The following is a 17,131-nucleotide window of genomic DNA, read 5'->3' on the forward strand; positions in this document are numbered from 1 at the left end:
TTCGAACAAAATTAAGTGCTAATATGACATTTTGCGGGACGGTATATGCTAATTCCACAGGCTAACTTCCAGTGTAATGTACGTGATAGTGCTTTTGTGATAGTCTGAATGGCCACGCCAAGGAATGGCGACAGCCGGTGGTCGGGGCCACCAGGCGCCCCCACCAGGCGCCAGGCAACGCAGTACCCAGATCCAAGAGCTGGGACTAAGCGCAGCAGGGCCTTCAAGGGCAAGGAAAAGGAGGCTTAGCTCAGCTGAAAGGATCTGGCGGTTCGCAAACAACCAGGCCAGCAATCTGCTCTGAAGTAAGAAACACCGATCAAAAACAAGAACCTTCGGCTAAGAGTGTGAGAAAGACCGTAAAAACCTATCGTTCTCCGCTACCAAGCCACGCCCCTCTAGGCGCACGCGCATGCCCGCACGTATGATTCCTGCGACCCTCCCGCCTCGCGCTTTGTTATGCACTACTACGCATGCCTCGGGAGGGATAAGAACGGTGATTGACAGGTAGATAGGAGCCCAGGCGTAGCGGAGGAACTGCACTCCAGCGGGCCAGTGGACTTGAACTGCTTGTGCGTCACTTCCGCGGGTGGGCGGGGCAGGGCTGAGACGGTGGTACCTGAGTCGCTGCTCTTCTGTTTGTGTTAGAAGCTCAGCTGATGCGGCCGGGCCGGAGTAGTCGTCAGTGCCCAGAAGAGGTGAGACCTCACTGTCGCCAAAGTAATTGCGGCCTGCATTCCGGTTAGTGGCCGGTGAGGGACGGGGGCGGAACGAGAGGAGGCATCCTGGTCGCCTGGGGCACATGTCCAGCCCTCCGGGTCTTCCTCTCATCTCCTGTTCTGAGAGCACTTTAGAGTAAAAGGGTGGGGAGATACCCGGCTCCGAGGATGTCCCAGATCCAAGGCTTCGAAAGGTGACCGGACACGAGAAGTAGCCTGGGGGTCCCGGGGCTGAATGACAGTGCCCTCCGCCCCTTACAACCGCGGAGGTTTTGCTGTCTCCGAAGCGCAAACTGTTTTGGTTTCTCTGGTGCAGCCCTGCGCCTCCTTTTCCACTCGAATGACTCCCAGCCCAGTTTTCCACTTTCTGGCCGTTTTCAGGGTTCTCCAGCCATTCATTGGTGACAGGTCTCAAACCGGTTTCCCTTTTCTACTTCATTCTCGACTCTATTTGTCAGTGTGCACCTGGTGATTCTGCTGTTAGATATTTTTATTTATCAGCTGGGTAATTTTTTTTTTTCACCCCACTCATACTTAACCGTATCCCTGATTGCTGTTGCTTAAGGTACTCAGGTATGTGCTTTGTGAAAGATGATTTATGAATCATTGTGTTGCAGTGCTTCCTGTCCCTACGTCATTTCTGTCTTTATGCTGGGAGAAACTTGATTTCCACACCTAATATAATGAGAACTTTAAAGGAAAGTGTTAACTCCTAGAAAAAACTTAGGAGAGATGTAGCATAAGAGAATATATATGATTCTATTTAAAATAGTGTTTTGCTTCCAGTAAAATTTGAATCCTGGTTCTACTTAATTGTTACTATTGCAGAAATGACAAAAGTGTGTTTCAGGGCATGAAGAAAATGCTGTTAAAACAGTGAAACATTAAGAATTAAAAGTGCAAGAAGTTTAAAAATATATATTAAACTGTGAACTGCGAGCTTATGTCTCTTACTTCTGTGAGGCAGTTATTTTAAACCCATTGTAGTTATTTTGTATTTTCAATAATATGAACTTGTATATTTCCTAATTTCTCTTAATCAGTGAAGATTTTTTCTTAATATCTATATGGCTTTCTGTATCATAGCTAAATTAAAATCTTGTGAACAATGTCCTTTTGGGCCAATGAGGTTGAAAGATCAGTTTCCATGGTTTATATAGTCACTTGCTTCACTGCAAAGTTAATGCAAGTACAGCTTGTACTTTGAGTTAGTTTTACCTCACTAATGATAGAGGAATTTTGCTGAATCATATAAACTGCTTCAGTTTGTGGAACATATATTTGTGTTCTCTTAGACCTAGACACCCTCCAGGACTGTCTTCACCCTAGTCCTTCTCTCTGCTGTTTTTATGTATTTTACTCTGTAGATCATCCATTGCTTCTAAAACTTGTTCCTGTATTGGTTTCCATTGCCATGATTTTTTCCAGGATATCTTTTCTCCTATACTTTGTTTCCTTGGAAATTTTTCTTTCTCTTTCTAACTCTGGGTCACCCTCAAGGTTCTATATGTTCTTCTCTCTAAACCAGGGTTTTAAAATTTGAAACCCAAGGAATCTTTGTAGATCCACGAATATCCTAAAGTTTCTTGGAAAATATAAAAGACAACTCATTTTTCTCTCATATTAAATTGGCCCCCTTCTCAGGTATCTCATATTACAAATAGTATTCTCTGTGTGTCTCTGATTAAAAACTTCACAGTTGTCCTGACACATCTCTCTCCTTACCCAGTTCTTTGTCACCAAGTGCCATATTTTGTTGTTGTTTTATTTGTTTTTCCCCACTTTCAAAGTATGGTGCAGAGTAGCCCTCTTCTCCATTTTGTATTACCTGAATTTAGTTCTTGGTCATCTTAGGCCTGCATTATTGTGATAACTAAATCAAGTCCTCTATAAATTCATTCTTTCCATCCTTAGCTGAGCCTTCTATTATTATATAGGATCCCTTCTTTATTCTTATTTAAATGCTTTTTTGCCTTAAATTGGCCTTAAATTGCTTTTCTCCTTTCTTTTAGTGTAGGCCTGGTATATAATTTTTTCCATTCCTTTAACTTCAACCTTTCTTGGTCAGTATGTTTTAGGTGTGTCTCATAACTAGCAGGGTAGCTGAGTTTTTCATTTCTAAAATTTTGCATTCCCTGTTCACTCTCTGTACCCTTTTCTTTTTAGTTCTTTATTTTTGTTCCTTCTATTGTGTCTTTGAACATTTTAAACCTACTTACTTATTTTCTGTAATTTCTACATCTTGGTTATACTTTTTCCTGTTGGCTATATTTGCTGATGTTCTCTCAAGGTGATGGTTCATATTGCATGTTTTATAATCTTTGTGAGTTTATCTTCAGTGGTGGTTGCTTTGTGTAGGAGTCCCATTTGCCCTGAGCGGAGAGGTTCCCTTACATGGTGTTTGCAGTTGACTTGCTGGGGCACCATGGGATTTGCCAGTTCTGACCAGTTTTTCTCTCTTAGTTAGGGTCTCTGTACTTTGTGGGTAGTATGACTTCAGATCCAAGCCTGGGATTCCTCTAGAACTTGGAGATTTCCTGCTCTTGATTTTGAGCATGGCTTTTTATCCAAAAGTACTTTTAACTGTATTTTATCAAGTACTTCTGTACTTTGGGAGTTGAGAGGCTTGTTATGTTAACTCAGTTTATCACATTCCCTGCAAGTCCTGAGGACTTCTGAAGAGACAGGAAGGCAGGCAGACAACCTCAGCTCAGGTCTGGTTGCTTTTTTTCTCTTCTCCCTTTTGTACACTTGGGCATTTTAAAATAATATGTGCACATGCAATTTGCAAAGAAGATTTTAGTTCAGATTATCATCTTCTGGACAATTACAGTAGATTCTTGGTTTCTGTTTTTCCCAGTTACTCCATTCTGTCAGAGTGTTACTAGAATCATCTTTCTCATGTCATGCCTTTGCTTAAAATACTTTATTGACAGTTTGATCTTTAATCTCCTTGGCTAGTGTGCTGGTTTGAATGTATTATGTCCTCCAGAAAAGTCCATATTCTTTGATGTAATCTTGTGTGGGCAGATGTTATCAGTGTTGATTAGATTGTAATTAGAGTATTTCCGTGGAGATGTACCCCACCCAGCTGTGGGTGATGACTCTGATTGGATAGTTTCCATGGAGTTGTTACCCCACCCATTCAGGGTGGGTCTAAATTAAATCACTGGAGCCAGGTAAATGAGCTGACAAACAGAAGGAAGTCAGTGCAGCTGAGAGTGACATTTTGAAGAGGAGCTACAGCCAAGAGGGACACTTTGAAGAAAGCACAGGAGCTGCAGATGAGAGAAAGTTTGAAGACAGCTATTGAAAGCAGACTCTTGCTCCAGAGAAGCTAAGAGAGGACAAATACCCCAAGTGCAACTAAGAGTGACACTTTGAGGAACTGCAGCCTAGAGAGGAACATCCTGGAACAAAGCCATTTTGAAATCAGAACTTTGGAGCAGACACCAGCCACGTGCCTTCCCAGCTAACAGGTTTTCTGGACACCGTTGGCCATCCTCCAATGAAGGTACCCGATTGCTGGTGTGTTACCATGGGCACTTTATGGCTTAAAGACTGTAACTGTGTGACCAATTAACCCCCCTTTTATAAAAGCCAATCCATCTCTGGTGTTTTGCATTCCGGCAGCATTAGCAAACTAGAACAGCAAGATTTATAAGGCCCTTCATAATCTGGCCCAAACTATCTGTTCTGTATCATCTGCCATTCCCTCATAAAATCTCTTTAGGTTCTGCAGTGAAATTAGACTACTTGCAGTTTCCGCACACACTGTGTATCTCTAATTCTCTCTTTCCTTCCCTTCTCATCTTTACCATGTTACAAATTCCTTTTTAACTTTGCCCAATTTTTAACCTCTTTTTTTGAACTTACCTTATATCTGCTCTCCCCTTGTGTCTTCCATTCACACGGTATCATCTGTTTTTGCTCTTTTTAATCACAGAAGTAATACCTGCTTATTGTTAATAATTGTTAATAATTAACAGATTATAAAAGTAAAAAATAAAGTCCCTTTGCCTCATTCTCTTTTGGTCCATGCCTCTGTTCACAAGAATAAATAAACCATTGGATGTTTGTCTTTTCAGAATCAGTCTCTCTCTCTCTCCCTACACGTATGTATGTATGTGTATATATGTATGCATGTATTTAGTGCCACAGATTTAAATCGCATATATAGGGTTTTTGTTTTATTATATATATATACATACACACATATATATATTTATCTCCATGTGTATATAATGTATATTGTACTGCCTTTTTTCACTCTACTGTGTATGAAGTAGATATCAGTATACACAGATCATCTAGCTCCTTTTAATTGCTACATAGTATTACATGGTAATTCATTCCATTGTATGAATGTATCATAATTTATTTAACCATCCTTTGTTAAAAGGCATTTAAGGTTTTCCAGAGTTTTGTTGTTTCATGCAGTGTCTCAGAGAATGAATGGGTATATACCATGTGCTCTTGTGCAAATATTTCTGTGGGATAAATTCTTAGGAATCTGAGAATTGCTGATCAAAGAATATGTGCATTTAAATTTTTGATAGATAGCATTTAAAATCTCCTTATAGATACTGTCAGATAGTCTCTGTGTCCCATTTCCCCACCCATTTTCAACACTGCATATTATCAACTGTTTACATTTTTACCCATTGAAAGAACAAAATATTATGTTTTAATCAGCATTTTTCTTTGATGTGGTGAAACACATTTTCATAATTTTACTGTTTGTATTTCTGTGACTGGCCTGTTTATGTCCTTTGCTCACTGGGCTGTTCTTTCTTTTCCTTTTTGTGTTTTTTTTTTAATGTTGTGATAATCTCTGTTAGATGCTGCACATAGTTTCTTTTAGTCCGACTTTCATTAATGAGCACTTATTGCTAGATAGTGAAATCTCCTCACGTGGCTATCTCTAGCTCTGGATAGAAAGTTTCTGTTTCTCTTTGTTGCGTTAGCATATAGCTCCATGTCTGGTATAGATTAATGTATAAATGCTTTGCAGTAAATAAAGTACAAGACCTGATCCTTGTCTTCAAGGAACTTAAAAATCTTGTCACATTAACTAAACAAGAATTTAACATTAAGGAAGAAAAATGGCATAGTATCTAAATTGCATATTAAATTATATGTTGTAGGAAAATGTGTATTTGGGGAAATCTACCCAAATTAGTTCTAGTGAAATATCCTACTACTCAATTTTTTTCATTGATTTCTATACTGAAATGTGAATTCTTTTCTATTAGCTTAAAATGAAATTTTTGTCAGCCATAGTAGAAATTTATTATTTGTATTTTTTTGAGACAAGTTGCTGTTTTCTTCAGATATTTATGTATTTTATCTTGTATCTGATTTCAGTTTTACCTTCAATCCTAATATCTTTTTTCTTGCCATTTCAGGTAAGACCATGAATTATGGCATTTTTAAAATGAAGCATTCAGGAATGAAGTGAGAGAAAGTCATATAACATATAGAAAATAAATGATTTTTAAGTTATGTCTATTAATTTGACTATAGATTTATATATTTACCTCCTTAGTAATGCAAGAAATCTTTGTGGGAAGCAGAGAAGCAAGCAACTGCAGTTCTTCTGCTCACCTAAACATTACTGGAGGATAAGCCACAGCAGTCTACAAAGAGGTTTTCATACAAACAAAATAAGATGTAAATTGACCAAAAGTGAAGCACGTTCTTGGAGTAAGCAGTGTTACTGTCCAAGTAACCATGGGTTACATATTGGAATTTTGAAACTTAGCACTTCTGCTCCTAAGGGACTTACAAAAGTGAGCATTCATATCTCCCGTATTAAAAGTACTTTGCACTCTGTTTCAAAGGCAGTTTTTGGCAAACAGAATGAAATGATTTCACGTTTAGCGCAATTTAAGCCAAGTTATGGAATATTAAGAAAAATAAGAGATAGCAGCTGGTTAAAACAGAAAAACATTAAACAAGCCATCATAACTCTGAAAAAGTATAGTGACAAATCAACAGAAAAGAGTTCCTTTCCACAAGATGAAAGCCATGACATAGATAAAGATGAAGATATAGGTAAACAAAGCCTTTTTCATTACACTGGTAGTATAACTACAAAATTTGGAGAGTCATTCAATTTTTTATCAAACCATATTAATTCATATTTCAAGCGTAAGGAAAAAATGGCTCAAAAGAAGGAAAGTAAACATTTCCAGGATAAATCAGAACTTGAAGGTATAAAGGTTGATGAAGATGAGAAATTCAGTTCTCGGGTTGCTGGCATCCTGACTGACAAGAGGCCAGGCTCAGAATCTTCTTTAGATACTGTCAAGGAGCCTGCAGATCACAGTGAGACACCTAAAGTTCTTCCAGTTTCTACTAAACAAAGTATTGCTAACTTTCTTTCTCATCCCACTGAAGGTGTACAAGCCTTAGGTGGTTACATTGGTGGACTTGTTCCCAAATTAAAATATAATTCAAAAACTCAGTCAGGAGACCAGGAAGAGGCAGTTAAAGCTGAGCAGGATATCAGCAAAGAAAAAATTGCAGAAGAGAAAAAGCGTTTATCACTTCAGCGAGAAAAGGTAAGTCGTCAGTCAACATGATTTTAAGTTGTATTAATATTTCATTTCCTAAAGGGATCCAAGAAACCTTAAACATTTGTTGGTATTACCAAAAGTTTCATATTCTAAATTATATATGTTTAATATGTCTTTGTAGATTATTGCAAGGGTGAGTATTGATAACAGAACCCGGGCATTAGTTCAAGCATTGAGAAGAACAACTCATCCAAAGCTCTGCATTAATAGGGTTGAAGAACTGACTTTTCATCTTCTAGAATTTCCTGAAGGAAAAGGAGTGGCTGTCAAGGTAATTTCTAGTTTATTTAATCAGATTTTGTCTTGAAATAAAAATATTAGTAAGTCTTCTACAATGGAGAAGTCAATGCCTTTATTTTTTTATTTAATTTTTTTGTGTTTTTTATCATGTGTGGGATATATTCTATATTCAGTACTCACTCCATTTATTATGATATATATTATGCTACTTGTTCCCTTTTATTCTGTGATATAAATTATGCTATTAGTACTAATCTATACTTTGAGATTAAACAGTTATAAAATAGAAAATAAATGTGAGTATATTATGTTATCTAACAGCTGCTAAATTTTTCTTAAATGCAATGTAGATATTTATACTATGTAACCCTGTAATTCATAAGTAGAACCACTGCTAGATTTTATTTCATGGCCTTTTATAATTGATGTTGAATTGGTAATCACATTAAGTAAAACAGTTAATTTTTCTTTGCCTCAGTTTTCTCAAATATAAAGTAGTGAAGATAATTTGGACCCATTTAAATGGATTCTTTTCAGAGAAAAGCTATAAAATATGAATAATGTGGTTGAGTGTCTTTAAATCTATACTCTTTAGATTATTTTGTAATATTTTATTTAATGAACGGTTTGAAAAGGTAGTATGACGACTCGATATTGTAATTTCATTGGGAATATGTTAGTGATTACTTTTAGCACTAACTTATTTCTAATTCAGAAAATTTAAAGTTAACTTAGTTTACATTTATTCTACTTTTTGACAGCGACCTTGCTGAAAAATTGTCTAAGTTTTTGCATAATGTGCCATTCCTTAATTTTATATTGTGCAGCACATACATTATCATAGGTAAGCTTTAATATTTCATGTTGATAAAATTTGGGATGATCTTTTGTATTTGTAGAATCTCTTACCTATAAGATGAATTTTTCAAATATACATGTGCTTTTAAATATATTTCACATTTCAGTGTTATAACTGAAAGCAAAGATCTAAAATACAATTTCTTTAAAAAACTTCAAAAAACTTTTTTTTTAAGTGTAATACGCATATAGATAAGTAAAAAGCCCAACGAATTTTCACAAACTGAACATATCCATGTAACCAACCCCCAGATGAAGAAATAGAACATTACCAGCACCTCAGAAAGTCTCCCTTGTTCCTCTTCTAAACAATGTGATAAATTGTTCCCAAAAAGGATAGTCACAGGTTTATTTTATCTGTTTTTGTGTACATTATATAAGCTGTTGTGTGATTGGTTTCTTTCATTCAACCATATATTGGTAGGAATCATTCACATTTTTGTGGGTAGTTAAGGATCATTTATTCTCATTGCTTTTATTTATTCATTGTATTAACAATGGACATTTGGCTAATTTTCAGTTTTAGGCTAGTACAAATAATACCGCTAATAGAAATTTTGGAGGCTGTTATCTCACATAACTGATCCCAAATCTAGGAACTCTTCAATAACAAGGAGATATATGATACAGGAATATATATATACAAATCAATTTTGAATGAAAATCTAGATAGTCTAAAGAAAGTTCTCTTCCCCTAAATAATGTCTCAAAAATGATGAAGCATATAAATTGCTTAAGACATGTCAGCATGCATGTGCTCATGTTAACTTTCCTAGCTAAATTTTTCTTTATTATCAGGAATGTAGCTTGATAGGTAATCTGAGTGGTGTTACTTTAATATTCTATGAATGCCCAGTTTCCATTTTCCCATCAGCCATTAACCTAATCCTTTTCAGAACTAAGCATTTCATTAGCATTGCAGAACAAGAAGTTTCTAATTCTGTCTCTCCTTCTATATTTTAATTGGCATTCTTCTGTAAAGTACAGCTTTTCTTCACCAGCTGGGGCTATTTGCTTACTCTAAAGGTAAATTTATGGAAAAGGCAAATAGTTACTAATTTTCAAAATAATTAGTTTCTTTAATGGCTCCCTCAAATGGTGACATGAATTGGATATGCCTTTTTTTTGGCTATGATTATGGACTCGGTTTTTCATAAATGTGTTTCTACAATTTACTCCCCCCCCCCCACCTTTTTATGCTAAATTTGTCACAACTTTCACTAGTAGGAGCCCTTTCAAGCTAGTTCATGTGTGCTCTGTGGGTTTTTTTTGTTTGTTTGTTTTTTTAACTTTTTATAAAAGTATAACTTGCAGAAAAGTACACATGTGATAAGGATACAGCACCATGACTTTTCACAAACTGAACGCATCTGTATAATCACCACCAAAAATAAAAAACAGAATATTAATGGAACATATTCAAAGCCCCCCTTTAGCCCACTTCCAGTCACTGTCCCCCAAAAGATTAATCAGTTTTCCTGTTTTCGGGCAGCATAGATTAGGTTGTGTCTCTTTTTGTTTGTTATATAAATGGAATGATACAGCATATGCTCTTTGCTTTTTTTTTCAATCAAAGTATGTTTGTGGGGATCATTTATATTGTTGGGTGTAGTGTAGGACATTCATTTTCATTGTGGTGTATTCCATGTTGTGAATGTACCATAATGTATTTATCCATTCTACTGCTAATGGAAATTTGGTAACTCACAATGCTCCAATGAATGTTCAAGAATGTGTCTTTTGGAAAACCTGCCTTCATTTCTTTTGGATATGAACCAAAGAGTGGTATTGTTGGTCATACAGTATGCATATATTCATCTTTAGTTGATACTGCCAAATGGTTTTGTACCAATTTATACTTCACCAGAAGTCGTGAGCCATCTGGTTGTCCCACTTCTCTCCAACACTTGGTATATTTAATCTTTTTCATTTCAGCCATTTTGTTGTGTGTTTAATGATATTAAATTGTAAGTTTAATGAATACTACTCTGGTAACTATCTTTCCTAATATTTATTGGCTGTTTGCATACTTCCTTTGTGAAGTGCCTATTCCAAATCTTGCTCATTTTTCCATTGACTTGACCAACTGTTTCTTATTGAATTGTAGAGGTTCTTTCTATATTCTGGATATGAATCTTTGGTCAGATACATGTCTTGCAAATATATTCTCCCATTCTGTGGCTTACCTTTTCACTCTTTCCGGTGTTTTTGATAAACAAGTATTAATTTTAATTTAGGCCAATTTTATAAATATTTTCCTTTATGATTAGCACTTCATGTCTTGTTTAAGAAATCTTTACCTAGCCCAAAGCCATAAGGATATTTTTGTTTATTTTCCTCTAAAACTTTACTCTTTTACCTTTCACACTCATATTTACTATCCATCTGGAATGGATTTTGTTGTATGATGTAAGTTAGGAATCTTTTTTTTTTTTTTTAATAAACATATCCTGTTTGCTCAGCACCATTTATTTAGTATGTTTTTGTACACTGTATTCTGTTTCATTAGTGTATTTTTCTGTCCTTGTGCCAATACTATACTGTCTAAATTATTATAGCTTTATAATAGGTTTGCTATCTGATACTGTAATCTTCCACCTTTGTTCTTCCTCCTAATATTGGTTTGGCTATTCTTGACTTGCTGTAATTCCATACACATTTTAGCATCAGCTTAATGTCAACAAAATTTTAAATCCTGCTGGGATTGCATTGACTCTACAAAGCAAATTTGGGGTGACTTGAGTCATTGCAATATTGAGTTTCTTAAGCCATGAACTTGATATGTTCTTCCATTTCTTTGGGCCATCTTTATTTTCTCTCTGTATTTTAAAAAAAATTTGAACATGACTATCTTGGCCATCTTTCAATAGACTTATTTTGTTTATTTAATTCCTAGGTATGTGATGTTTTGGATGACATTTTTTAAAAATTTCATTTTCGTTAGGTTTATTACTTTGTTTTAACATTATTTCCTGATAATTTCATTATCAGGATCACCTTGGAGTCTATTTCTGTAATCTGTTATTTTTCTGTTGGTCCTTGGTCATTTGGTCTTGATTTCACATGCCTTATGATTCTTCTGGTTGCTGGATGTGGTGAATAAAAAAAATTTTAGAGCTCCAGATCGTATTTTCTGGAGAGAGTTTATCTTTTCTTCTGTTTGGCATATGAAGTGAGGCACTGATAACCTTATTTCAGTTAGGTTCAGAGCTGGGTTACAATTAGGGTAAGATTCTACCTCTAGTTCACTCTATTCCTAAGACATATTACGCTAGGGTTTTCAATTGAGAGCCTGGTGTGTTCATTACCGCCACCACCCATTTGAGTCCTGCAATCTCAAGATTAGAAAACGTCACTCTGACTTTAAGTGGTTTTTCAATGTAACTTTTTAGCCTCCCACCACACAGTTTCAGAATCTGACGAATGTTTTGAGAAGAAACCAGCAATATGATGGAGGTCCTCAGTTTCATCCCTCCAAACTCATGAGACTCTAAATGCTCAACTGTATCTCTGTTCTCCAAGCCCACTTTTTAATTTTTTATTTATTTATTTATTTTCATTTTTTAATAATTCAGTTTTATTGAGAGATATTCACATACCATACAGGCATACAAAGCATACAGTCAGTTGTTCACAGAATCATCATGTAGTTGTGCATCCATCACCAAAATTAATTTTTGAACATTTTCATTACCACACACACAAAAGTGATAAGAATAAAAATTAAAATGAAAAAGATCACTGGGTGCTTTTTTTTTTTTTGCCCCTGTTTTTCTACTCATCCATCCATACACTGGACAATGGCCTTCCCAATCACATTGTCTCCCCTCATAAGCTACATTTTTACACAATCGTCTTCAAGATTCAAGGGTTCTGGGTTGTAGTTTGATAGTTTCAGATATTTACTGCTAGCTATTCCAATTCATTAGAACCTAAAAAGGTTTGTCTATATTATGTGTAAGAGTGCCCACCAGAATGAGCTCTCGGCTCCTTTTGGCATCTCTCAGCCACTGAAACTTATTTCATTTCCTTTCACATCCCCCTTTTGGTCAAGAAGATGTTCTCAATCCCATGACACCAGGTCCCGATTCCTCCCCGGGAGTCGTATTCCACGATGCCAGGGGTATTCAGACCCCCGGGTGTCAGATCCCACATGGGTGGAGGGCAGTGAGTTCATCTGTCAAGTTGGTCCAAGCCCACTTTTTTTTTTTTTTTTTTAATCATTTTATTGAGATATATTCACATACCACGCAGTCATACAAAACAAATCGTACTTTCGATTGTTTACAGTACCATTACATAGTTGTACATTCATCACCTAAATCAATCCCTGACACCTTCATTAGCACACACACAAAAATAACAAGAATAATAATTAGAGTGAAATAGAGCAATTGAAGTAAAAAAGAACACTGGGTACCTTTGTCTGTTTGTTTCCTTCCCCTATTTTTCTACTCATCCATCCATAAACTAGACAAAGTGGAGTGTGGTCCTTATGGCTTTCCCAATCCCATTGTCACCCCTCATAAGCTACATTTTTATACATCTGTCTTCGAGATTCATGGGTTCTGGGTTGTAGTTTGATAGTTTCAGGTATCCACCACCAGCTACCCCAATTCTTTAGAACCTAAAAAGGGTTGTCTAAAGTGTGCGTAAGAGTGCCCACCAGAGTGACCTCTCGGCTCGTTTTGGAATCTCTCTGCCACTGAAGCTTATTTCATTTCCTTTCACATCCCCCTTTTGGTCAAGAAGATGTTCTCCGTCCCACGATGCCGGGTCTACATTCCTCCCCGGGAGTCATATTCCACGTTGCCAGGGAGATTCACTCCCCTGGGTGTCTGATCCCACGTAGGGGGGAGGGCAGTGATTTCACCTTTCAAGTTGGCTTAGCCAGAGAGAGAGGGCCACATCTGAGCAACAAAGAGGCATTCAGGAGGAGACTCTTAGGCACAAATATAGGGAGGCCTAGCCTCTCCTTTGCAGCAACCGTCTTCCCAAGGGTAAAACCTGTGGTAGAGGGCTCAACCCATCAAACCACCAGTCCCCTATGTCTGTGGTCATGTTAGCAACCATGGAGGTGGGGTAGGCGAATACCCCTGCATTCTCCACAGGCTCCTCAAGGGGGCACTACATCATTTTTTTTCCTTGTTTTTCTTTCTTTCTTTTTTTTTTTTTTTTAACTTTCCCTTCTTTTTTAAATCAACTGTATGAAAAAAAAAGTTAAAAAGAAAACAAACATACAATAAAAGAACATTTCAAAGAGACCATAACAAGGGAGTAAGAAAAAGACAAGTAACCTAAGATAACTGCTTAACTTCCAACATGTTCCTACTTTACCCCAAGAAAGTTACATAATATAGCAACCTTTCTGTGAACTTGTTCCTACTATATCCAACAGAAATTAACAGACCATAGTCATTTCTGGGCATCCCCAGAACGTTAAAAAGCTTATCTGTTCTTCTTGGATTATTGTTCCCCCTTCCTTAATTACTCTCTACTGCTAGTTCCCCTACATTCTACATTATAAACCATTTGTTTTACATTTTTGAAAGTTCACGTTAGTGGTAGCATATAATATTTCTCTTTTTGTGCCTGGCTTATTTCACTCAGCATTATGTCTTCAAGGTTCATCCATGTTGTCATATGTTTCACGAGATCGTTCCTTCTTACTGACGCGTAGTATTCCATCATGTGTATATACCACATTTTATTTATCCACTCATCTGTTGAAGGACATTTGGGTTGTTTCCATCTCTTGGAAATTGTGAATAATGCTGCTATGAACATTGGCGTGCAGATATCTGTTCGTGTCACTGCTTTCCGATCTTCCGGGTATATACCGAGAAGTGCAATCGCCGGATCGAATGGTAGCTATATATCTAGTTTTCTAAGGAACTGCCAGACTGACTTCCAGAGTGGCTGAACCATTATACAGTCCCACCAACAGTGAATAAGAGTTCCAATTTCTCCACATCCCCTCCAGCATTTGTAGTTTCCTGTTTGTTTAATGGCAGCCATTCTAACCGGTGTTAGATGGTATCTCATTGTGGTCTTAATTTGCATCTCTCTAATAGCTAGTGAAGCTGAACATTTTTTCATGTGTTTCTTGGCCATTTGTATTTCCTCTTCAGAGAACTGTCTTTTCATATCTTTTGCCCATTTTATAATTGGGCTGTCTGTACTATTGTCATTGAGTTGTAGGATTTCTTTGTATATGCAAGATATCAGTCTTTTGTCAGATACATGGTTTCCAAAAATTTTTTCCCATTGAGTTGGCTGCCTCTTTACCTTTTTGAGAAATTCCTTTGAGGTGCAGAAACTTCTAAGCTTGAGGAGTTCCCATTTATCTATTTTCTCTTTTGTTGCTTGTGCTTTGGGTGTAAAGTCTAGGAAGTGGCCACCTAATACAAGGACTTGAAGATGTTTTCCTACATTATCTTCTAGGAGTTTTATGGTTCTTTCTTTTATATTGAGATCTTTGGTCCATTTTGAGTTAATTTTTGTGTAGGGGGTAAGGTAGGGGTCCTCTTTCATTCTTTTGGATATGGATATCCAACTCTCCCAGCCCCATTTGTTGAAAAGACCATTATGGCTCAGTTCAGTGACTTTGGGGGCCTTATCAAAGATCAGTCGGCCATAGATCTGAGGGTCTATCTCTGAATTCTCAATTCGATTCCATTGATCTATATGTCTATCTTTGTGCCAGTACCATGCTGTTTTGGCAACTGTGGCTTTATAATAAGCTTCAAAGTCAGGGAGTGTAAGTCCTCCCACTTCGTTTTTCTTTTTTAGAGTGTCTTTAGCAATTCGAGGCATCTTCCCTCTCCAAATAAATTTGATAACTAGCTTTTCCAGGTCTGCAAAGTAGGTTGTTGGAATTTTGATTGGGATTGCATTGAATCTGTAGATGAGTTTGGATAGAATTGACATCTTAATGACATTTAGCCTTCCTATCCATGAACATGGAATATTTTTCCATCTTTTAAGGTCCGCTTCTATTTCTTTTAGTAGAGTTATGTAGTTTTCTTTGTATAGGTCTTTTACATCTTTGGTTAAGTTTATTCCTAGGTACTTGATTTTTTTAGTTGCTATTGAAAATGGTATCTTTTTCTTGAGTGTCTCTTCAGTTTGTTCATTTCTAGCATGTAGAAACATTACTGACTTATGTGCATTAATCTTGTATCCCGCTACTTTGCTAAATTTGTTTATTAGCTCTAGTAGCTGTATCGTCGATTTCTCAGGGTTTTCTAGGTATAAGATCATATCGTCTGCAAACAATGACAGTTTTACTACTTCTTTTCCAATTTGGATGCCTTTTATTTCTTTGTCTTGCCGGATTGCCCTGGCTAGCACTTCCAGCACAATGTTGAATAACAGTGGTGACAGCGGGCATCCTTGTCTTGTTCCTGATCTTAGAGGGAAGGCTTTCAGTCTCTCACCATTGAGTACTATGCTGTGGGTTTTTCATATATGCTCTTTATCATGTTGAGGAAGTTTCCTTCAACTCCTACCTTTTGAAGTGTTTTTATCAAAAACGGATGTTGGATTTTGTCAAATGCTTTTTCAGCATCTATTGAGATGATCAATTGATTTTTCCCTTTCGAGTTTTTAATGTGTTGTAATACATTGATTGTTTTTCTTATGTTGAACAATCCTTGCATGCCTGGAATGAACCCCACTTGGTCATGGTGTATGATTTTTTTAATGTGTCTTTGGATTCGAATTGCAAGTATTTTGTTGAGGATTTTTGCATCTATATTCATTAGGGAGATTGGCCGGTAGTTTTCCTTTTTTGTAGCATCTTTGCCTGGTTTTGGTATTAGATTGATGTTAGCTTCATAAAATGAGTTAGGTAGTGTTCCATTTTCTTCCATGTTTTGAAAGAGTTTGAGTAAGATTGGTGTCAGTTCTTTCTGGAAAGTTTGGTAGAATTCCCCTGTGAAGCCATCTGGCCCTGCAAGCCCACTTTTTCAATTACTTGTTCCCAGAAGCAACAAATGCCCCAAGAAGGGAAAAGCTTTAGTTTATCAGCTCACTTCACAGCAGTTACCCCTTTTCCAGATCCTTAGCCCCTCTCATCCTCATTGTTTCAGCTGCTTTCTGATGCCTTCATACAGATGGGTAATTAAAAAAAAACAAACTTATCCAGCTCTAGTTGGCATTAATCTCCAGCAAACTCTTCTATCCTGATCAGAGGTAGAAATTTGCAGTCCCTTCTTCCACTGTTTATCAGGTCTTTCTAGTGGGGCCTTGGAGCTCAACATTAGCCAGGACAAAAAAAGTTGAAACAATTTAGAGCAATAGTATTTCAAGTTTTATTTATCATTTAAAAAAATGAAACAAAATGAGTGATACATTGGGAAATTCTTTGATTTACTGTAAGTTAAATAGAAGAAATATAGCTGCTACTCAGTTATCCTCTTAAATCCTAGGATACTGATCAGATAAGACATACCTGTGTATAAAAGCTAGAGACTCTTTGCTAAACTAAATATAGAACACTAGTATTTAAGGCCTTGCTTTTGAGCAACAATATGAAGTTGAATGCTTAGAATCTTGAAGTCCCCGTTTTTTTTAAAACTGTTTTGTTTAATTTTGATGGTAAGTGTTTGCCTTCTGCTGCAATTTTATTTGTTCATGAACATATGTTCATATTCTTTTATGATGTACCATTGTATCCTGTGCAATGTAGGTGAGATTTTTTTTTTCTTTTACTATTTCAATTTTCAAGAA

General features: G+C 36.6%; 1 protein-coding gene across 3 annotated transcripts in view; it reads left to right on the top strand.

Moving 5' to 3' along the window:
• The first annotated feature begins 597 nt into the window (after positions 1-597).
• The window catches only part of PNPLA8 (patatin like phospholipase domain containing 8), a 75,568-nt gene continuing 59,034 nt past the window's right edge, over positions 598-17,131 (top strand). The window contains exons 1-4 of one of the 3 annotated variants that reach the window (XM_037836373.1): positions 625-741; positions 6,128-6,176; positions 6,268-7,285; positions 7,422-7,571. In XM_037836373.1, the coding sequence (XP_037692301.1) occupies positions 660-741; positions 6,128-6,176; positions 6,268-7,285; positions 7,422-7,571 (1,299 nt within the window). In that variant the 5' untranslated portion in view covers positions 625-659. Of the gene's footprint in view, positions 742-6,127; positions 7,286-7,421; positions 7,572-17,131 lie in introns of all 3 variants that reach the window. The other 2 variants (XM_037836375.1, XM_037836374.1) reach the window with 2 other exon arrangements.

This window comes from Choloepus didactylus, chromosome 5, assembly GCF_015220235.1.
Source record: "Choloepus didactylus isolate mChoDid1 chromosome 5, mChoDid1.pri, whole genome shotgun sequence".
Lineage (NCBI taxonomy): Eukaryota > Metazoa > Chordata > Mammalia > Pilosa > Megalonychidae > Choloepus > Choloepus didactylus.